Here is a 24,441-nt window from a genome sequence, read left to right on the forward strand (position 1 = left end):
AAGGAACATGACAGAAGCTAGTGGCAGGGGTCAGGAGCAGTTGCAGTGCTACAGCCAGTATGGATTGGGGACTGGCCTTCTCTACAACTCCCCATGTTCCAATACGTAGCAAAGATGGAAGACAGTTCTGTGATAGACAGTGATACTTTCGCACATCTCTACATAAGCAATGATGTTATAGAATTATATTGTGTAACTATGTGGATAAATACACAATGCTGTGCACAACTTGTCTGTAAATACCGAGAAGAAGCAATGGAAAGCAAAGGGCAAAGGTCACACCAGATATTAAAGGGATTCTGCCATTAAAATCTAATTTTTTTTGCCCTAACAAGTAGGAATAGCCTTAAGAAAGGTTATTCTTCTCCTACCTTTAGATGTCTTCTCCACGCCACCGTTCTGTAGAAATCCCGGATTTAGCCGGTATGCAAATGAGTTCTCTCGCAGCACTGCGGGCGGACCCCAGCATTCAAACAGCACTGGGGGCGTCCCCAATGCTGTGAGCGAACTCTCCAGTGCCGCCTCCATCTTCTTTAGGAATGGGTCTTCTTTGCATCTTCTACCGAGGGTTGGCTTCAAACTACTAGGCCTCGGGCCTAGGGCAAAGCTGACTGTGCATGCCTGCCGGCCAAAAGAAAATGGCCACTTACACAGTATTGTAAGCACACATTTTTTTGTGGCTGACAGGCATGCGTAGTCAGCTGCCCGTGGCCTAGAAGTTTGAAGCCACCGGTGGAAGAAGACATAAAAGACCTGTTCTTGAAGAAGATGGAGGTGGCACTGGAGAGTTCTCTTGCAGCATTGGGGACATCCCCAGTGCTGTTTGAGTGCTGGTGTCCGCCCGCAGTGCTGTGAGAGAATTAATTTGTATACCGGCGAAAACTGGGATTTCTATGGAACGCGGCGTGAAGACGACATCTAAAGGTTGGAAACAAATGACCTTTCTTAAGGCTATTCCTACTTGTTAGGGACAAAAAAAATTGATTTTAATGGTAGATCCCCTTTAAAGGGATTTACATTTTCTTTTCTTCACCCACTTCATTTTAATTGCCAAAAAAAAACCTTCTAACACTTCTATTTCAGAAAACATTCTTACTTTGCAGTATTGTGTCTATCTCTACCACATGCCTTTTGCACATCACTGTATATCCTATCACTGTACGGTTGTCTTCTCCTGTATTTACCTTCCTTGATGACACGGATTATCTTCATCACATAGACATCATAGTTTTCTTTCTTCTGTATTTCTTCCAGGTGCACTTTGTACACTAGAAACATAAAAAACCCCATTAAATAATATGAGATTGGATGCCATATAATAACGGATACAGATCACATATAGGCCATAGAATAGAGGTCAAAAATGCCATATATGCCATGGGTGTATGAGGGATCGGCCCTGTCAGACTAATCTGATCAGCTTCTATGAGGACGTCAGTTCAGAACTGGACATGGGTAATGCAGTGGAAGTGGTGTATCTGGACATGGGTAATGCAGTAGACGTGGTGTATCTGGACATGGGTAATGCAGTGGACGTGGTGTATCTGGACATGGGTGATGCAGTGGACGTGGTGTATCTGGACATGGGTAATGCAGTGGACGTGGTGTATCAGGACACAGGTAATGCAGTGGACGTGGTGTACCTGGACATGGGTAATGCAGTAGACGTGGTGTACCTGGACATGGGTAATGCAGTAGACGTGGTGTACCTGGACATGGGTAATGCAGTAGACGTGGTGTACCTGGACATGGGTAATGCAGTGGACGTGGTGTATCAGGACACAGGTAATGCAGTGGACGTGGTGTACCTGGACATGGATAATGCAGTGGACGTGGTGTATCTGGAAATGACTAATGCAGTGGACGTGATGTATCTGGAAATGACTAATGCAGTGGACGTGGTGTATCTGGACACAGGTAATGCAGTGGACGTGGTGTACCTGGACATGGGTAATGCAGTAGACGTGGTGTACCTGGACATGGGTAATGCAGTGGACGTGGTGTATCTGGACATGGGTAATGCAGTGGACGTGGTGTATCTGGACATGGGTAATGCAGTGGATGTGGTGTATCTGGAAATGACTAATGCAGTGGATGTGGTGTACCTGGACATGGGTAATGCAGTGGACGTGGTGTATCTGGAAATGACTAATGCAGTGGACGTGGCATATCTGGACATGGGTAATGCAGTGGACGTCATTTATCTGGACTGGACATAGGTAATGCAGTGGACGTGGTGTATCTGGACATGGGTAATGCAGTGGACGTCATTTATCTGGACTGGACATAGGTAATGCAGTGGACGTGGTGTATCTGGACACAGGTGATGCAGTGGACGTCATTTATCTGGACTGGACACGGGTAATGCAGTGGACGTGGTGTATCTGGACATGGATAATGCAGTGGACGTGGTGTATCTGCACATAGGTAATGCAGTGGATGTGGTGTATCTGGACATGGGTAAAGGCTTTTGATTCTGTGCCAAAAAAAGGGTGGTATGAAAAGGAGAATGTTGGAACTGGGGGAAAACATATGCATTTGGGTTAGCAACTGGTTCACTGATAGGAAACAGAGGGAACTTGTTAATGGTAAATATTCAGATTGGGTCACAGTCACCAGTGGAGGGGCCACAGGGGTCAGTATTGGAGGCACAGTCACTAGTGGGGGGCCACAGGGGCCAGTATTGGAGGGGTCACAGTCACCAGTGGGGGGGCCACATGGCTCAGTATTGGGTCCTCTCCTGTTTAATATCTTCATTAATGACCTGGTAGAGGGTTTACAGAGCAGGGGTCCATATTTGCAGATTATACTAAACTCTGTAAGGTAATCAATAACGAGGAGGATAGTAGAATATTACAGGGGGATCTAAGGAAACTGGAAGTCTAATGATGACAAATGTAAGTTTATGCACTTTCGTTGACATAATAAAATGTCTGACTATGTGCTTAATAGTAAATTACTGGGTAAGACTGCCGGTGAAAAAGACTTAGGGATTTTGGTGGACAGTAAGCTTACCTGTAGTGACCAGTGTCAGGCAGCTGCTGCCAAGGCAAATAAAATTATGGGATGGATCAAAAGAGGTCATGACAAGGACATAGTTCTGCCTCTATACAAATCACTGGTACGGCCACACTTAGAATATTGTGCGCAATTTTGGGCCCCGATATACAAGAAAGACAGAAAGAATGAGTGCAAATACGGGCAACCAAATTTATTCGGGGAATGGGTGGACTGGAGGACAACGAGAGGTTAAACTTGGAGCTATTCAGTTTAGAGAAAAGACGTCTACGGGGAGATCTAATAACAATGTACAAATACATGAAGGGACAATACAAAGAACTTTCTAAGGATCTTCTTACTCCTAGACCAGTGACAGTGACAAGAGGACATCCTCTACGTCTGGAGGAGAGAAGGTTTCACCAGGAACATACAGTAGAAGGGGATTCTTCACAGTAAGAACAGCAAGGCTCTGGGACTCTCTGCCCCAGAAGGATTGGGGTAATCCTCATAGGTTTTTTTTTGTTTTTTTTTTTGCCTTCCTCTGTATTAACACTGTAGGGATTGTAGGGTTATAGGTGGGACTTGATGGACTGATGTCTTCATCCAACCTAATCTACTATGTAACCATGTAACACTATAGAGCTTTGTGTCATCTACAAATACAGAGGACGACCTATTAAGCCCCATCTCTACACCATTTATAAACATGTTACAAGGTATGGCGTTATGTGCTCCTCACCATAGTCCACTCCTGTCTGACATGCTTTCTCAAATCGCCAATGTGCATCAATTTCATGTTCCAGCTGTTGCTTCACGTAACAATTATCTAAAATCAATAAGAAATCAATGTCAGGAGGTCTCAAAGAAAATGACTAAAGTGTTCCTCTCATGTGCAGACAATAGGCGGTATTTATATTGTAAGCCCAGACTTGTATTGGTTTGAGATTCCCGGACAGTAAGTTCTATAGCAGACGGCTACTATTAGCCATTAGACAATTTGCCAACTCCGATCCCTTTTAACATAGGTGTTTGTGACTAAATCTGAGCCTACATCAGTGACCATAGGCTTATCTATCCATCACAGATGGGTCAGGAAGACCAGAACTTATACCTTAAAGAACCTATACCTTACTTTCCACAGAACTCATGGTTTCCCAATTGATCATCATCCAGTCATGAAATTCGGCCCCTTTAGCAGTTCCAGAGCTGCAGCATCATAAGTTACATCAGAGAAGACTGCACTTAAATCCCGCGCATGCGCAGTACGCTCCGATAGTTTATGCTTTGTCTGAGTGTACTGCACATGAGCTACAGGAGCTTATTGCACATGAGCGGTGCTCCATAACTGATGATCATGCGGCTCTGGAACTGCTGAGGGGGCCGAACTACTTGACTGGTTGGACATTATTGTGGATGACGCTGCTGTGCTCCAGCAATGTAGTCAACACCACCTGTGCTCCATGATGCTCATTTGCATTCCAGTAAAACTTGGTTTTAACAGTCGGCCTTGCAGGCTAATCTACATATCAGAGGTATGATTGGAGTTGTCTCTTCAGCGGATATATTCTTATAACAGTAGTTTATCTTGGCTGGTGAAAGCGATAGACTCCCAACTCTGTATAGGGGAATGTCCATTGCTGTGTAATATGTATAGGTAATATCACTCCCATAACCCTTTGCTTCTGTTATTAGTTATTACACCAGTTGTTTGGGGCCTTACCTGTGGCACACCGGCACGCGCCATCTTGACAGATCAGGTTTAATAATGTGCTGTCCTTAGCCACATGGTAGAATTTAGTGCAGCGGTTTTCTACAAAGACAAGGACAGTAAAACATGAATATATAAATATGTAACACCCTGTCAGTTTGCAATATGCGGGAGCTGACTTTTTCCCATAGGAATGCATTGACAGACTACAGCATTCGGCCAATCAACGCTGGTTCTGCCGGAGGAGGCGGAGTCTAAGATCGGTCTACAGCAGTCTACATTGTGGTCCGATCTCAGATGTAGCAGTGTTGACACAGCTGCAGCAGATGTGTACTGAACCCTGCTACATCTGAGGTGCAGCAGGGTTCAGCACACAGTCAGCTCTGCTGCATCTCAGATCAGACCACAATGGAGACTGCTGTGGACCAATCTTAGACTCCGTCTCCTCACAGACGCGCCTTCGGCAGAACTAGCGTTGGTTGGCCGAATGCTGTACTCTGTATTGCATTCAGCCAATCAACGCTGGTCAATGCATTCCTATGGAAAAAAGTCAGCTCCCGCACATCACAAGCTGACAGGGATCCCGACGAGATAGTAGCGTAATACAGGTACTTGGGCATGTTAGATACCCCCAGACATGCTTCCCCTGCTGTCCCAGTTGCATTCCAGGGTGTTGGCCTCATTTCCTGGGGTGTCATAGTGGACTTGGTGACTCTCCTGAGTCGAATGGTGGGATCCCCTGAAATGAAGCATTTTCTCCCATAGACTATAATGGGGTTCGATATTCGTTCGAATAGTCGAATATTCAGGGGCTATTCGAAACGAATATCGAATCTCGAATATTTCACTCTTCACTCATCTCTATGTAACACATATCAGGTCAGTAGAAAACTCCTCAGTGTTACCTACCGGGGGCGTTATACTCATACACAGTGACAGATCCAGGCTGGATGCGGCCAACACTATAGATCTGCTGGACATTGAATTTGATGCATTCATCTTGTTTGTGTGAGATCTGTCCAAGGTAAGACAAGAGCAGTTACTAGATTATGGAGAAGACTGATAACATATAACAATGTATATACTGTAAGATCCCGATGTCTGTGATATCTGTCATGTGACACATGGTGTTAATATAGAATACAGACGTCATATCTCCCCGGATGATCACTTCAGTGCACGTCATTTCTTTGATCCAGGTTTCAGTCTCTCATATGATCTAGTGTGTATAATCTGCAAGCATCCTATCCTCTTATATTGTATCTCCAGTTATTTACTACTTTGCATAAATTAATACTTCAAGGTAATATAAGAAGTGTCCGATGTATAGATCCGAAACATTTCTTTTAAGGGAGGCAAATCGGTTGTGTGTGGTATTGGGGTGTGCTCTATGGGAGTCACTGTGAAACCTTTACAATTCGGGTTGTGATATGTTGCTGCATGTTTGGATACAATGTATTTGGTGTAGCCATTGTGGACGTTTGATCGATGCTTGTTGATACGATCACATAAACGCATAGTCGTTCTTCCAACTTATTGCAATCCACATGGCATGTAAGCAAGTAAATGACATATGAGCAAATTAATCAGAAAGTGTTCACCTGTAGACTAACAAAGTATTTTGCATGGTGTGAAATGAATAAATGACATTCGCATCTAGTAGTGCCACAGTTAGAGTTACCCAATATAGTACTTTGTGTGGTAAGTTGGGTTCTACTGAGATCTATCCCGTCTGAACGTGGTCCACGGTTTAGATGAGAAATGGGTCATTCAATAATAATGGCCAATACTTAAGTAGGATGCTCCATATGTTGTTGTATAAAGAGTTAAAAGTAGCAATAACATTAGAACAACGCTCAAGATTTTACTTTGTTGGAGAAAGCAGAAAGGAACATTTGTTACCTGATTTCTATAATGAATTCTAAAATCAAGAAGCCAGTTACGGTCAGTTTGTAAAATATGTTTTAGTGTCAATCTGTTCACCTTTCCTAAATACTCTATAGTAGTTTCTGTTAATTCAATCCCCAAGGCATTATTATTGAGAAATTGAATGCAAGTCTGGAGAAGATCAGACGATCCTTCCCAGCTAAATATTAAGTCATCTATGTATCTCCTATAAAAAATTATGGTAAACCATATTTACCAAGAATATCTTCAAACTAAATGGTCACATAGCTGGGAGCGACCCTTGTGCCCATGGCAGTACCTAAAATTTGTAGTTGTGCTTTATGATCAAACTGGAAGACGTTGTGTTCACGTATAAATTTGATTCCATCTAGAATAAAATCTCTGTGTTTTTGGCAGACTTGGATCTTTCATTAGGATAGCTTCAATTGTCATGACCCCATATTCATGTTTGATATTACTATACAGGGCACTAACGTCTGGAGTTACCCATTTGTAAGTGGGTTTCCAAATAATAGGCTGCAAATGTGATATTAGAATGTTGGAATCTTTTAAATAGGAAGGTAACTGAATAACATCATTGTAAGTGGATATCGATATAATAGGATACATTTCTTGTAAGGGAGTGAATGCCTAAAATGATAGGTTGACCTGGAGGATTAATGGGATTTAAGTGATTTGGGTAGATGGTAAAAGATAGCCAATGTGGAATCATGAATAGTCAAGAATGCTTTTTTCTTTTTTTGGTGATAACGCCCTCTATAAATAATATATGCAGTCATTATATTGCTTCAGTACTGTATACCGGAGTAGTAATTGAGTCCAGATGTTCTATCAAGTTATTTAAGGTCATTTTACTCCGCTTGTAGCCATTTGTGATGGTGACGCCTTGCATTTACTCTGTTGTGAATATCACAGAATTTCCCATCACATCATGGTAAAGAAATCCTGAATATACCAGGCTCCAGAGGTTATTGTTGTCAATTACCAAAATGCAAAGTCAATGAACAAAAGAGAAATCAAAATCTCATCAATATTTGGAGGCGGAGTCCTGGAAGTGATGATACGGCCCCCGCAGAGCCCTGATCTCAACATCATCCAGTCCGTGTGGAAGTATATGAAGCAATGTGTATTGCTACACCTCTGAGTAACAGAGGACACATCTGTGTGTATATATATATATATATATATATATATATATATATATATATATACAGTCCTATGAAAAAGTTTGGGCACCCCTATTAATCTTAATCATTTTTAGTTCTAAATATTTTGGTGTTTGCAGCAGCCATTTCAGTTTGATATATCTAATAACTGATGGACACAGTAATATTTCAGGATTGAAATGAAGTTTATTGTACTAACAGAAAATGTGCAATATGTATTAAACCAAAATTTGACCGGTGCAAAAGTATGGGCACCTCAACAGAAAAGTGACATTAATATTTAGTAGCTCCTCCTTTTGCAAAGATAACAGCCTCTAGTCGCTTCCTGTAGCTGTTAATCAGTTCCTGGATCCTGGATGAAGGTATTTTGGACCATTCCTCTTTACAAAACAATTCAAGTTCAGTTAAGTTTGATGGTCGCCGAGCATGGACAGCCCGCTTCCAATCATCCCACAGATGTTCAATGATATTCAGGTCTGGGGACTGGGATGGCCCTTCCAGAACATTGTAATTGTTCCTCTGCATGAATGCCTGAGTCGATTTGGAGCTGTGTTTTGGATCATTGTCTGCTGAAATATCCATCCCTGGCGTAACTTCAACTTCGTTACTGATTCTTGAACATTATTCTCAAGAATCTGCTGATACTGAGTGGAATCCATGCGACCCTCAACTTTAACAAGATTCCCGGTGCCGGCATTGGCCACACAGCCCCAAAGCATGATGGAAACTCCACCAAATTTTACAGTGGGTAGCAAGTGTTTTTCTTGGAATGCTGTGTTTTTTGGATGCCATGCATAGCACCTTTTTGTATGACCAAACAACTCAATCTTTGTTTCATCAGTCCACAGGACCTTCTTCCAAAATGAAGCTGGCTTGTCCAAATGTGCTTTGCATACCTCAGGCAGTGACTCTGTTTGTGGCATGCTTGCGGAAACGGCTTCTTTCTCATCACTCTCCCATACAGCTTCTCCTTGTGCCAAGTGCGCTGTATTGTTGGCCGATGCACAGTGACACCATCTGCAGCAAGATGATGCTGCAGCTCTTTGGAGGTGGTCTGTGGATTGTCCTTGACTGTTCTCACCATTCTTCTTCTCTGCCTTTCTGATATTTTTCTTGGCCTGCCACTTCTGGGCTTAACAAGAACTGTCCCTGTGGTCTTCCATTTCCTTACTATGTTCCTCACAGTGGAAACTGACAGGTTAAATCTCTGAGACAACTTTTTGTATCCTTCCCCTGAACAACTATGTTGAACAATCTTTGTTTTCAGATCATTTGAGAGCGGGCTGTCCATGCTCGGCGACCATCAAACTTAACTGAACTTGAATTGTTTTGTAAAGAGGAATGGTCCAAAATACCTTCATCCAGGATCCAGGAACTGATTAAAAGCTACAGGAAGCGACTAGAGGCAAAAGGAGGATCTACTAAATATTAATGTCACTTTTCTGTTGAGGTGCCCATACTTTTGCACCGGTCAAATTTTGGTTTAATGCATATTGCACATTTTCTGTTAGTACAATAAACCTCATTTCAATCCTGAAATATTACTGTGTCCATCAGTTATTAGATATATCAAACTGACATGGCTGCTGCAAACACCAAAATATTTAGAACTAAAAATGATTAAGATTAATAGGGGTGCCCAAACTTTTTCATAGGACTGTATATATATATCATCAAACCAAGAATATCTGATACCTTATCCAGGTAGATGCGGAGTGTTCCCTTATCAGCTGCTTCCTTATTAAACTCATACTTGGAGATATATTTGTCCACGCCTCTGTTCATCTGTGAGTAAGAAGAACATGACTTATATCTCATCCATAAAGACAATACAATGTCATGTAAGAAATATATTAACCAACGACTCTCACCTTATTGAGACTTTCAATATCAGGGACAAATCCAGTCATCATGGAGATATCCAAGATAGACATGGTGGCATCATTGTCTTTAAGATGTCTACAGAAGGATGAAGTAGAGTCATTGATAGCAGATGACATCTAGGAGATGACTTGTAGGTTCTCCATCTTCTACCTCTATAGTGCTGGGTAGACTTATTACAGCATATTATGAAGCCTGTAGATGTTCTAGTTAGTGGACCATCAGCTCCCTACTAAGAAGGTAGACTACAGACAGTGGACACAATGGTCACATCTGGGTACATTACAATTATATGAGGAATCCATTCTCCATACAATGATATTTAGCAGATCATTTGGTCTCCCTGTGCCCATACTCAATGTGTGAGGTCTGAGGTCTTCACATACAGATGAAGTTATAAGTCACTACATACACTTTAGCTACATTCATTCAGACTCAGTGTTTGACAGTTCCGGACATTTCATTCTCGTTCACTTTCACTCTTAGGTCTGTTAGGATCAGTACTAGAGATCAAGAATGTAAAATGGCAAGTAATACTAGAGACAAAGATTTCATCTCTTATACTCCAAGTGGCTGAGATTGTAACATGCGCTGAGTATTTGATAACATTGTCTTTAAATTGGCTGACTTGGTCCGTAAATTTTGGGTAACATTGCTTACAGTTCTATATATATATATATATATATATATATATATATATATATATATATTATTTATTTTTATTTTTCGAACAACAGAACCTCTTAGCTGCAAGACACTGCAGTGAGGTCCACAGGCCCAAATGGTGCGTGGCTGTATGTCTGAACTAAATGTCAACAGGGTGCAACACACACTGGCTGAGGTGCGGTGCAGTACTCAATGTGAAAACTGCAGTGACACTGCAGCGCGGTACTTAATGTCAACAGCTGCAAAGACACTGCAGCCTGAACTCAATGTGAACAGTGTGTACTGTGCGACACTCCATGTGAACAAGGTGCAACTAAAACCCTGCCAGTTTAGCTCACTGGCCAGGTGCACCAGTACAAGTGAAACACACATGGCTGCCAAGGGTTAACACTCACCCCAGGTCAGCAAACACACACACTTACCCCTGCGACAGCTAGGGGCCACCACAGAAGTTTATAACATTCTCCTGCACATAGCTTGGAGTTACCAGGGGAGCTTGCATGCTCCCGCACACAGCTAGGAGCCATACATGAAGTCAGACAGTACACATAGGCTATCTCAGAGACCATACCTGCCGCAGATCTACAAGCTGGAACGACGTCTACCGCTCCTAGCCCTGGTGTAGATCTAACAGTTCAGGGTTTACAGGTCCTACCTAACAGCACCCAGAAGAAGCAGAGGAACCCCACACAGAGGCCTAGTCTGAAACCTGCCTGAGTACTGGAGCCTATCCCTGTAAACTACTGTCATTCATTCCGTGGACTTAGAGGAGATTTTAGTCAAAATGTGAGCACCCGGCGGGCGTCGGCTCACACTATTTAAAGGGAAGTCCCCACCCAATTGGGGCGGTGCTCATGCTCAATAGGGGAGAAATGGCACTTAGCCTCTGAGCAGCTCCAATACATCTGAGCATGCTCAGTAAGGTGAAAGCTGGATGGTTAGACTGACCCACAAGTGGCGCTGTGTGCTATGATAGCAACCTGCGGGACCCAATCCTAACAATTGCCCATTCCTACTGACAGGGTTTCTAGAGGCCTCCTTACTGTCATACGTTTTTTCAGCTCTGACCAGATATTTTCTAGGAGATAGAGATCAGCACTTTGTTGTCCTTCAGCCACTTTACCACATCCTTGGAAGTATACTTGGGGGTTATACTATCTTTTGAATAATTTGTACCAAATCTTGATCTACCTTGCTTATGTTTTAAGTAGAAATGAGTGCACTTATTCATTAGAAACTGGATTCAACCACAAAACTTCCAAAAAATTTGAGTTTGCCAGAACAAAAAGCTTTTTGGGGGTTCGTCACCCACACTACACTATTATACTCTGCAGACCCCGGCTAGGAGAGGGAAAATGGCAAATACTCACCTTGTATCACCTCTCCTGGTCCAAACCCAGAGTCTAATAATAGGAGACCCCAGAATATAGTAATAGGAGACCCCAGAGTATAATAATAGGAGACCCCAGAATATAGTAATAGGAGACCCCAGAGTATAATAATAGGAGACCACAGAATGTAATAATAGGAGACCCCGGAGTATAACAATATGGTATAAATGCTCTATAAATGCCCCAGGACAATGCAGGACATGTCCATTTTTTGCCTGAACAACCCCTTTAAGAAAATTTATAAAGAATATAATGAAGTTTTACTTCCTTAGGGGGATATCGTCACTGCTTCGGGAGAGACCACCATATAGGTGTGTGGAGACTTATTAAGCCTTTAGCACTCCACTTTGCAAGGGACCATGGGAAGAATATGCAAATCTGTCTTCCATGATGTAATTAGGAAGTCAGGTGCCTCAGTGTTGCAAACCAATAGAGGGCGCTCACTGGAATGTGCAAGCCTGTCTTCCCTGATGTAATTAGGGAGACAGAATCTCAGTGATATAGCCCAATAAATTTATTGGGCTATATCACTGAGATTCTGTCTTCCCAATTACATCAGGGAAGACAGGCTTGCACATTCCAGTGAGCGCCCTCTATTGGTTTGCAACACTGAGGCACCTGACTTCCTAATTACATCATGGAAGACAGATTTGCATATTCTTCCCATGGTTTTACTTCCTTTAATAGAAGGTTGAATTCTTCTCATGCCATGTGATATTTTTAGAGCTTTCTTTAATTGTTTTATGGTCAGATGAAATCCATAGGAGATTTTTCCTTACCTTACACAAATCTCAACCGCTGATGTTCTAGAAGACCCTTCTGATGCCCCAACTGCAAAATACACGACATGAGTCACTTAGTGAAAATCTTTTATGTCCTCTAACATCAGCGGTATTATATACTGCTAGGAAGCTGAATTCAGCGCACAGTCAGCTATGAGGGTATCTGCTCCGATGCTAGAGATAACGGTGTCTTCAGTTTTGGCACCAGTATCCCTATAGTATCAGAAAGACGGGCCTTACAGTTCAGCGTCATTGCTGGGCTAGGAGGAGCTCCCACCCTGATACTATGGAAGAGTGCTATCGGGGCGTCCTCACAGCCCATCGATGAAGCAAGACTGTAAGGCCCGTCTTTGTGCCATTGGAGGGATATCAATACTGAAACTAACTGCATCAATATCTCTGGTACCGATACAGAAGTGGCTCCAAATTTTGTGGCTCTTCAAATCAACCTGGACTCAAAGTCTCAAAAACTCCTCTGTGTGTATAGGCCCATTGACATGCCTAAGTCCAATTTTGTTATCCACAATTGCTGACTCTTGATAAAAAATGTGCACTTCTATATTCACTATACACTTACCTGATTTTTCTTCCTGAACTGTCACTGAAAGGCCAAAATTTTTGCATTCCTTTCTTTTCTCAATCTCTGGAGCATCCTAAGGAGCCATAAAAGAAAACAGAAATAATGGAAAGGTCTCAAGCTTTACTGCTCCTTCCTGGTTTAGATGTTAGGTTCTACATGTAGACGTGACCACACTTCACCAGTTCCTGGACTTATACTCTTCCAGATGCACGAAGTCATACCTACAGACGGAGCTCCTCTGGAGAAGGCAGGGATGGTTAATTAGTGTTACTGCCTTTCAGGTCACTCTGTATACAGCACTCAATGAGCACTGTGTAGACAACTATGGGAGGCGCCATGTTGTCAGCGGTCATGTGATCTGTAAGAGCTACCAGGTCCTAGGGAAGGACCATGGGAGGTGCAGAAAAACAATAAGCTGTCTAACTCCCCTCTCTGTCCTGGGCTCCCTGGCTGTAACCACTGGTTGTTCCTGGGTGTATTCCAGCTCCCTGGTCCCCCCGGGGGTTCATTGTGTCCTAGGATTGGGCATGTCGATGTCACCCAGAAGACCAGTCACACTGGACCACTGATCTCCTCTGGGAGGCCAGAGGAGACCTGTAAATAAACACCAGATGCCACAAAAGAGCCCAGAAGAGATGAAGAAAGGGGAGTATGACGGTTTATTAAGTCCCTGCACCTATGGTTTGAAGTTTGAATTATATATATATATATAATTACACACTTATGCTTGTGGGTGGCAAACCCCCAAAATTTTGAAAATTCATCATGACCTAGCTCATTGCAAAGAAGTTCGATCATCTATAGCCCTTTCAGAAACATATATGTCTTTCCATAATATAACCTTTCAACTCAAGACTATAAGAGTAAATAAAAGACCATGTTGACCCCCGAAAGTGACACGAGCCCCCGGGACAAGGAATGTGTGGCACAGTGGTGTGAATACGTACCTTCCACTTAAAGCAGCACTTCAGTCTTACCCCAATAATAAAGATGTGGGAATGTTGGATTAATAGAAATATACAAGACTGCATACGTACAGTATATTACTACAAACGGATAAGAACCAGTAGCCAAACTGCATTATATAACCACAATCTCCGAGATGTAGATTTCATAGACATGGCCGGAGTTACTTACCACGACCTTCAGTTTCTTCACGACACCATCTGACAAAAAATGTCCAAAAATCGCGGCCTTCACCTCCACAGTGAGATCTCCCAGAATCAATGGGACAAGAGTAAAAGGCACGGCCACAGAAGACTGAGGCTCAATGTCTACAATCTGGCGGAATTTATTCTTGGCCGTAGAATGGCTACAAAAATGGGGATTGTGAGTCAGTTCCACTCGCACCTAAGATATTAAAGAAAGTAAATACTGTACAGATAAGTTTTAGAAGAGACTTACAGATGTTGTTCCTGGCAGGATTCGAACCCAGGACTCCAGCCCTGCAGTGCTAACCACTGAGCCACCATGCACCCCTTCCCCCAACTCACAGGATTTCTGGCCAGAACATATTTAAAAAAACACAGAATACACAAATCTCCCAGAGATCCGGCCGGCCGGCCCATACACAAACAATTACAGCCGACAGACGGCCAAATAAGTCCAAGAGTCAGTTGATGGTTGGTCGTATGGGATGGACTGAATGGTTTTATGTAGGAATAATCGTTCACCAAACATTCATAATCTGCCACTTCTGTGGTCTATAACGTCTGATGTGTATGGCCAGCTTGAAGTCGGGTGATTTAGTAAATTTGCCCACATGGCTGTAGAACCCTCCGATCTCCTTCCTTACCTTGATCTTCTCAGAGCCATAGTTGTAGAGTACGGCTCGAATCTCCCCCTGCTCATTTCTCATCGCCGAATATGGCAGCTTCAGGTCAATAAAGAAGTCCTTCATTACCTGGATCTCATAAGGCTTGGCTATACAAAGACCTAGTACAAGACAGAAAGCCTTAAATATTAGCATGACCAAAAAACAATGACCCGGGTCAGTTACATGGTATATGCTAGGAGGCGCTATTCTTTATGTTACTATGACATGAACCCCACTGTAGGGGAAATAAAAAAAAAAAAAAAAAGAAAATCATAAAGGCCCCAAAGGTCTGTTATAACACAATGAGTTAAAAAAAAGAAAAGAAAGAAAATAATGAAAAAAAGCCACTGCCATGTTCTCGCCTCGTCTGTGTAACCTATACAATACCAGTGGTGTAACTACCACGGTAGTAGTGGTAGCAGCTGCCACAGGGCCCGACACCTTAGGGGGCCTGGGCTCCCTCACTAGTTAATACACCAAAAAAAGAAATAAAAAATAAATGTACTTTTTGAGGCCCGAGGCCACCTAAGGTGCCGAGTTCGGAGCTGGGGAGAGCCTCAGCGTGCGTCCTGACAATGGGGGAGGGGCGGAGACATTGTGCAGGAAGAAGATAGTGTCAGGGGTTTCAACATATGCAGTGAGCAGTGCAGTGCTGAAGCTTTCTGACGAGTGAGTGCAGACTGGTCAGTTTAACCCATGTGTGCAGGGCAGGCTGTCAGCAGACAGTATTGTGCTGGAAGCTGCCTGCTGCTCTTTCTGCTGCCTGGGGAAGAAGAGGTTATAATGGCACGTTCAATGCTGTAACACCTTCTTCCCCAGGCAGCAAATTTATTACAGTATTATGTATTACAATACATAATACTGTGTGCAGGGGCCACTATGGGGCATAATACTGTGTGCAGGGACCACTATGAGGCATAATACTGTGTGTAGGGGCCACTATGGGGCATAATACTGTGTGCAGGGACCACTATGGGGCATAATACTGTGTGTAGGGGCCACTATGGGGCATAATACTGTGTGTAGGGGCCACTATGGGGCATAATACTGTGTTCAGGGGCCACAAAGGGACATAATACTGTGTGCAGGGGCCACCAAGGGACATAATACTGTGTGCAGGGGCCACTATGGGGGATAATACTGTGTGCAGGGGCCACTATGGGGTATAATACTGTGTGCAGGGGCCACTAAGGGACATAATACTGTGTGCAGGGGCCACTATGGGGGATAATACTGTGTGCAGGGGCCAGTATGGGACATAATACTGTGTGCAGGGGCCACTAAGGGACATAATACTGTGTGAAGGGCCACTATGGGGGATAATACTGTGTGCAGGGGCCACTATGGGGCATAATACTGTGTGCAGGGGCCACTATGGGGGATAATACTGTGTGCAGGGGACACTATGGGGGATAATACTGTGTGCAGGGGCCACTATGGGGTATAATACTGTGTGCAGGGGCCACTATGGGGGATAATACTGTGTGCAGGGGCCACTATGGGGGATAATACTGTGTGCAGGGGCCACTATGGGGGATAATACTGTGTGCAGGGGCCACTATGGGGCATAATAATGCATGTGCAGGAAAGCAGTGGGTGGGAGGCATTTGATCAGGGTTTTTGGGGGAGGGGCCTCATGTCAAAATTTTTACACGGGGCCCCACCATTCCTAGTTATGCCACTGCACAAAACTATAAATCACCTACATAAAAATAACTGGACTGGAAAAGGAAAAGTAATTAACATTCTATTTATTAGCAGAGTGACCCCTGAGCATTATTGAGGTGATTTATTACTAGCTATGAGGACCATATAGTCCCATTTGGCCGGTCACTTTCTCATGTATTACAATGCTCCATATTCTGATCAGTGCTCATAGTCGTATTCAGGGCTTATGGTCAGACTTGGGTTTAATATTTCACCACTGAATCTACAGTAATAATCACTGCTGTGTATAAAACTTCTTAAAGGAACCTTGTTGTACATAGTTTTCTGAAATCTCTCAATGCATTGCCTTATAATAGTTCTGTTAGGTGACTACATGTCCAGTATGTTTGTACTATATTATGGGCATTACACAGAGAAACCAATATCCTTGACCATCAACAGAAGATACAGAAAGTTTAGCTTCAGTTTTTTACCTTTATTTTGGGAGAGACTGATGGCCAGAACCTCCCAAGTAGTGAAAGAATCCTTCAGGAAGACGATGAGCTCCTTGGTTGAAATTCTGAAGAAAAGAAAAACTCGTCGGTGGTGAAGACGTAGAAATGACCATATAATGTGCACTAAGTACTACGTCGATTTGTTACCCAGTAAAACGTTGTTAATCTGAAGTTCTTACAGTTAAAATATATATTTATATGTGTAGTATCAGTGGCGTAACTACCACCATAGCAGCGGTAGCAGCTGCCACAGGGCCCGGGACATTAGGGGCCCGGTGACAGCCGCTACCGCTGCTATCATTATTCTCGGAGGTCTTTTCGGACCCCCGAGTATAATGATCGGGGCCCCCTGTTGGTGGAATACTTTCCACCAACAGGGGGCCCCGAAGCTGCAGCAACGGCTGAGACACAGGAGCTGCAGCTCTGGCTCCTGTCAGCGCTGCAGGACGTTCCCCCCCTCTCTCCCCCCTCCCTTTCTCTGCTGTCCTCTGCCCACCAATGAGAGGAGGAGGCGGGGCTTATCCCTGCCGTCCAGCACAGAAGAGAAGAGGAAGAAGCTGCTCCAGGAAAATGAAACTGAAGCTACACAGGTACGTACTGGGGTTACTTATTACTATCAGGCATTTGGGGGATTACTTGTGTTTTAGTAACTCCATGTGCCTCATAGTAATAGCAGTTAACCCCATCATCTCCCTCACATTAACCCCTGTTTGCCTCACCATAAGAGTTACTGATATGTGAGACATATGGGGGTAATAGTAATGAAGATACTTTATTATTACCTCCATGTCTCTCACATATCAGTAACTCTTATGTGAGGTACACAAGGCTTAATGTGAGGAACATGATAGGGTTAACTGTTATTAATATGAGGCACATGGAGTTACTAAATTGTAATGCACAGGGCCAGATTTTTTTTTATCCACAATTTGTCCTGGTATAGCGGTCAGCGGTGACAGTATTTAGTCCTGTAGGGGCCACTAAGGGACAAAATACTGTGTGCAGGGGCCACTATTGGGTATAATACTGTGTGCAGGGGCCACTATTGGGTATAATACTGTGTGCAGGGGCCACTATTGGGTATATTACTGTGTGCAGGGGCCACTATTGGGTATAATACTGTGTGCAGGGGCCACTAAGGGACATAATACTGTGTGCAGGGAGCACTAAGGGACATAATACTGTGTGCAGGGGCCACTATGGGACATAATACTGTGTGCAGGGGCCACTATGGGACATAATACTGTGTGCAGGGAGCACTAAGGGACATAATACTGTGTGCAGGGAGCACTAAGGGACATAATACTGTGTGCAGGGGCCACTATGGGACATAATACTGTGTGCAGGGGCCACTAAGGGACATAATACTGTGTGCAGGGGCCACTATGGGGGATAATACTGTGTGCAGGGAGCACTAAGGGACATAATACTGTGTGCAGGGGCCACTATGGGACATAATAGAGCGCGCAGGAATGCGTAGGAGGGACTCGGTCGAGATCTTTGGTGTCGGGGGGGCCCCATGTCAAAAGTTCGCCACGGGGCCCCGCCATTCCTAGTTACGCCACTGTGTAGTATGTTTATATATGTAGTGCATATTTGTATTTTTATATGTAGTGTATGTTTGAAGATGGGTCCCAGGACTGTAGGGGGTCTGGTGGGACCCCTGCTGCTTTTTTTGATAGGCTATTACCTGCTTGATAGACCCAATTTACATACCAAACCTCCTCCAGCCCACAGTTGCCTGCACTCCCCCTTCAGTACTGCAGGGGGCCTCATGCATCCTCTTCCAGCATGGCACATGAGCCTTAGAGGCTGAAAGGAGAGGCAGAGGCAGAGGCAGCCATGGGAAGGAGTACGGATCTGTAAGTAGGGCCCTGGCACTTACAGTACTTGATGGACAATTCTAAGGAAATTTGTCCACTGTGGAAAATTATATATTATGAAGATGTCACTATGGGACATTATACTGTATGTTGAGGCCATTATGGGACACTACAATGCATACCTCCCAACTTTTGAAGAACTGAAAGAGGGACAAAATGTGCAGGGCACGTAGTGCGCCGCGGCAAATTTAGATCCACCCACTTTTATGTTGACTTTGCCCATTCTCATTCATTTTTCGTGTGCCTGCACACAGTATAATCCTTCTACAGTCACCCATAAATTATATGCCCCCCCTCTATCTCTCCCCCAGTTTCATATACACCCTTCATCTGCCCCCAGTTTAATGCCCCCCCCCTGCATCTCTGTCCCCAGTTTCATGTCACCCATCTCTGCCCCCAGAATCATGTCCCACCATCTCTGCCCCAAGATTCATGTCCCCCCATCTCTGCCCCCAGAATCATGTCCCCCCATCTCTGCCCCCAGAATCATGTCCCCCCCATCTCTGCCCCCAGAATCATGTCCCCCCATCTCTGCCCCCAGAATCATGTCCCACCATCTCTGCCCCAAGATTCATGTCCCCCCATCTCTGCCCCCAGAATCATGTCCCACCATCTCTGCCCCAAGATTCATGTCCCCCCATCTCTGCCCCCAGAATCATGTCCCCCCATCTCTGCCCCCAGAATCATGTCCCCCCATCTCTGCCCCCAGATTCATGTCCCCCCATCTCTGCCCCCAGATTCATGTCCCCCATCTCTGCCCCCAGAATCATGTCCCCCCATCTCTGCCCCAAGATTCATGTCCCCCCATCTCTTCCCCCAGATTCATGTCCCCCCATCTCTGCCCCCAGATTCATGTCCCCCATCTCTGCCCCCAGAGTCATGTCCCCCCATCTCTGCCCCCAGATTCATGTCCCCTCCATCTCTTCCCCCAGAATCATGTCCCCCCATCTCTGCCCCCAGATCTCTGCCCCCAGAATCATGTCCCCCCATCTCTGCCCCCAGATTCATGTCCCCTCCATCTCTGCCCCCAGATTCATGTCCCCTTCATCTCTGCCCCCAGATTCATGTCCCCTCCATCTCTGCCCCCAGATTCATGTCCCCCCATCTCTTCCCCCAGATTCATGTCCCCCCATCTCTGCCCCCGTGTCATGCCATCCCTTCCTTCATCTGCCCCCAGTTTCATGTTCCACCTCAATGTCTACACACAAAAAAACACTTAAACTCACCTATTCCTCGCTCCCCCGCCGCTCTCTCCGCAGTCTCGCTAACACAGTTGTTGGTGTCATGTGACCTCATCACATCGTGCCTACACAGCCACTAGCCGGAGTGCTCCTTGCTTTAGTCGTGTATGTATTCAACTCAGATCTGCGTTCTCCAGACGCAGATCTGAGTTGAAATTGGGACATACCTCCCTCCAACCGGGACCATGGGACATGTCACCGAAATCGGCAATGTCCCGCGGAAATCGGGACGGTTGGGAGGTATGTATAATGCATGGAGGGGCCACTGTGGGGCATTATACTGTCTGAAGAGGCCACTGTAGAAGATTATACTGTATGGAGGCCATTATGAAACATTGTACAGTATGGAGGGCACTGTGGGACATTATACTGTATGAAGGTCTCTGTGGAACATTATACCGTGTCGAGGGGCCTGTTGTGGGTCAGTATACTGTATGGAGGGGCCACTGTGGGATATTATACTGTATGGAGACCAGTATGAGACATTAAACAGTATGGAGGACACTCTGGGACATTATACCGTGTGGAGGGGCCTGTTGTGGGTGGGCATACTGTGTGGAGGCCGCTGTGGGATATTATACTATGTGGAGGGGCCACTGTGGGATATTATACTGTATGGAGGGGGCCACTGTGGGACATTTTTCAGTATGAAGAGGCCACTATGGGACATTATACAATAGACCCCGGTGCAAGTGCACTGTTGGCCTTATTATCAAAACGACCATGGCACTGGATGGGCCAGTAGATGTGACCCCATCCTAAATGCACCAAAGGAGTCATTTGAATATGAATAAAAAGTTGAATTTCTCAGCAGCAAGACTGCACTTTGACACAAGATAGATATGTTCTGTGCACCAATAACTTGACCTACAGAAGCATACAAGTGATTTGGTGGTGGTAGACGCTCTTTGTATCCAATTGGGTTAAGAAATGATCATATAATGTCTCCAGGATCCCATATAGGAGTAGAAGAGAGTCCTTCATCCCCAGCACAGTAGTTAATGCTACATAACCTGTGAATGTATCTAATATATCATATAACTAGTAATATATCACCATGAATTGTAAGAATTACCCCTTATTATCTGGTCGTTCTCTCATTTGTTCTACTTTCCAGAACCAGGACTCTGGTAAATCTGATCTTGAAACAATATAGGCATCTGGGAGATATTCATCATCTTCATCCTCACCTGCAGAAGAAAGAATGGCGTATCTATAGGTGGATATTATAGAGAAATTGTTATACTTAAAGAAGTTCTTCACCTCCAACTAAGGGACTTTTCACACTGGCAATTTTTCTGTCCGAGTGCTGTACAAGAAAAAATGTCCAACAAACAGATCCATCACATTCAGTATAGAGGGCCCCGGGAAATGTTTTTATTTCCAATGGAACCCCTGGATCCCTGGGCTCTTTTTTAGCAGTGTTTCATTATGTGGAGCCTTTGATATAAAGGGGTTTTCTGGACTTCAAGGACTGATGACTAGAGATGAGCGAGTAGTGAAATATTCAATATTGGAAATGCGATTCGAGTAGCCCCTCAATATTCGACTATTCGATCGAATATCGAATCCCATTATAGTCTATGGGGAAAAAATGCTCGTTTCAGGGGAACCCAAAGGAGAGTCACCAAGTCCACAATGACACCCCAGGAAATGATGACAACACCTCTGGAATGCAACTGGGACGGCAGGGGAAGCATGTCTGGGGGCATCTAACAAGTCCAAGTACCAGGATTACCCCACCATCACAGCCTAACAACTACACACTTTCCACACTCACTATGGAAAGTGGAAAAACACTTGGAAACCTTCTTTCCTCTACATTAGTATGGACAGAAACACAAATTTAAAGCTAAAGAAACATGATCATGCACCCCTTTAAATCATGTTGCCCATGACAACCACAGATGGAATAGGCAATGGGAAATCCAAAAGCCCCCACCTGACCTGTCATTGTTTATGTATGTGTAATGTGGCGAGACCTCCAAAAATTCACTTTTCTGGCCCTTGACGTGAGCCCTTCCAAATTAAGTTAGAGGCCCTTAAATAGGGTGGTTTGAAATGTCGTTTTTCAATGGTGATGGCGATGGTGGTGGTGGAGGAGGAACTTGTGAGCTGGAACAGAAACATGGAACTGTGTCTCGTCATTATAATTGAGGATGGGACATGAGGGTTGCGGGTCCACAACCACTAAATCGCCAAGAGAGGCCGACTGTTGGATAAGAACACGACTGGAGGTAGTGGCTGACTGGCTGGTGGAAATGCCGCTGGAAGCAATATCCGCTAGCCATTGTAACACCTGTTCCTGGTGCTCCGGCCTTATCAGCGTTGTACCCTGCACCCTGTTTGACGTTGTGGATGAGCGCACTGCTGGCTGCCCCTCACCAACTAGGCATTGGATCCGCAGTAGCTTGACCTTGGCCTGGGCCCCCAGCTGCATTTCCACGCCCTCGTCCTCGTCCACCTCCCATTGTGCTAGCCTTATGCATTTCAAGATGTATACAAGCGTATTTTTTCCAAGTATATATATTGAGCGTATGTGAAGTACGGTATATACCGGATGGAAAGTATACACCTTGCTTCACACCCATATGGGACACCTCTCTAGCCCTCAGCACAATGTCTCTCCCTGTCTAACACGAACATGGCTGCCACTATTCTTATAAATTGGAGGTCACCCGATTTATCCAGCCAATGACTTTTTCCTATTTTTTTTTATGCCTCCGTCTTCCTTGCTGTCCCACCTCCCCTGCACAGTTATTAGTGCAAAAAAAGCGCCAGGGAAGGTGGGAGGGGATACAAATTTTTACTGCGTTTACCACGTGGTATTCGATTGGAATCGAATATCTTAGCCTTCGATCGAATACTATTTGCTCATCTCTACTGATGACCTATCCTTTGGTTAGGTCATCAACTGAAGAGCTGTAGGAGCCCGACAGACAGGACCCCCAGGGGTCATTCATTTAATAACTGGAGTGTGACTGCAACAAATGGAAAAACCTGAACTGGAGAACAAACAAAAAAATATAGAAAAAATACAAAAAGATCAAAGTAAAATAATAATACATTGCTATAAACTGGAAGGTCAATAATGAATTGATTCAGCCCAAAAGTTTTGGATTTTCTTCAGACGAGTTGCTTGCTCAGATTGGCGGCCGGCTATTTGACTTGTAAGCTGCTACTTAAATAGCCGGCCACCTTGTAATTCTCAGTTATTGACCTACTTGCAATGACTGAGCGTAATCTCTAAACCTATATCTCAGCTGTTGGTTTAGTTCCCTGGGGGTCTGGGTTATTCGTGAGCAACCGGAACCACGTGATCTAAGCTTCCATCTTACATCCATCGTGGTCTGATTTGATGTGGTCCGGGTTACTCGTGGTCATTGACCTGCTTTCAAAAGTAGGTCGATGATGGCAAGAAACCAGTCAAGAACAACTTGAAGCCGAGATCCCGTCACTGGTTGTCATTTCTTTACTTTCAGTGACCCAGAATAACCTAAACCACATGATCTAAACTTAAGACTCACTGTTGGCCATTGGAAGTAAAGACATGACTTTTCAGGGCAATTGGAACTTTTTAGATTTGGGCCGAATTTATTTGATCAAATCTGATGCCCAGTTTGGGTGAATCTGACCCTAAACCCATTCCAGGAGACTTGTTTATCTCTAAGTAGAATCTCTTATAGCTTATAATGTAATATATAACTTTCTACTGTGTATTTCACAGATCCCATTACTCACTTCTGCGCCTCCGAGCAGCGCGGACTTCAGATTGTGGTTCTGGAAAAAATAGAAGAAGAAGAAACATTATTGACAATACATTTGCCATTTTTTTTACCATATATTAGTCAGCCAAATGTAAGAAAATGGTAAAAAAAAACATTGTAGAAAAGTAAAAAAGTATAATAACACATCGAGACAGATTTATAAAGTGCAAATTTAGATGAGACCATCTTAAAGGGATCCTATCATTAAAACTGAATTTTTTTTCTGCCTACCACGTAGGAATAGCCTTAAGAAAGTCTATTCTTCTCCTACCTTTAGATGTCTTCTCCGCGCCGCCGTTCGGTAGATAATCCAGTTTTCATCGGTATGTAAATGAGTTCTCTCGCAGCAACGGGGGTGGTCCTCAGCGCTCAAACAGCACTGGGGGCGTCCTCAATGCTGCGAGAGAACTCTCCAGCGCTGCCTCTATCTTCTTCAGGAATGGGTCTTCTTTGCGTCTTCTTCCGGCGGTGGCTTCAAACTACTCGGCCT

At 44.3% G+C, this 24,441-nt stretch overlaps 1 protein-coding gene across 1 annotated transcript in view; it reads right to left on the minus strand.

The window, feature by feature from the left end:
- The window catches only part of LOC142204433 (A.superbus venom factor 1-like), an 83,239-nt gene that overhangs the window by 1,567 nt on the left and 57,231 nt on the right, over positions 1–24,441 (minus strand). The window contains exons 18-29 of the mRNA XM_075275745.1: positions 21,260–21,374; positions 17,040–17,125; positions 14,878–15,017; positions 14,220–14,432; positions 13,080–13,155; positions 12,500–12,551; positions 9,654–9,741; positions 9,478–9,567; positions 5,618–5,723; positions 4,721–4,810; positions 3,740–3,826; positions 1,185–1,268 (exon numbers count right to left, since the gene is read on the minus strand). Of these exons, the coding sequence (XP_075131846.1) occupies positions 1,185–1,268; positions 3,740–3,826; positions 4,721–4,810; positions 5,618–5,723; positions 9,478–9,567; positions 9,654–9,741; positions 12,500–12,551; positions 13,080–13,155; positions 14,220–14,432; positions 14,878–15,017; positions 17,040–17,125; positions 21,260–21,374 (1,227 nt within the window). The remainder of the gene's footprint in view (positions 1–1,184; positions 1,269–3,739; positions 3,827–4,720; positions 4,811–5,617; positions 5,724–9,477; positions 9,568–9,653; positions 9,742–12,499; positions 12,552–13,079; positions 13,156–14,219; positions 14,433–14,877; positions 15,018–17,039; positions 17,126–21,259; positions 21,375–24,441) is intronic.

Source organism: Leptodactylus fuscus, chromosome 5 (genome assembly GCF_031893055.1).
Source record: "Leptodactylus fuscus isolate aLepFus1 chromosome 5, aLepFus1.hap2, whole genome shotgun sequence".
NCBI classification, from domain to species: Eukaryota; Metazoa; Chordata; class Amphibia; order Anura; family Leptodactylidae; genus Leptodactylus; species Leptodactylus fuscus.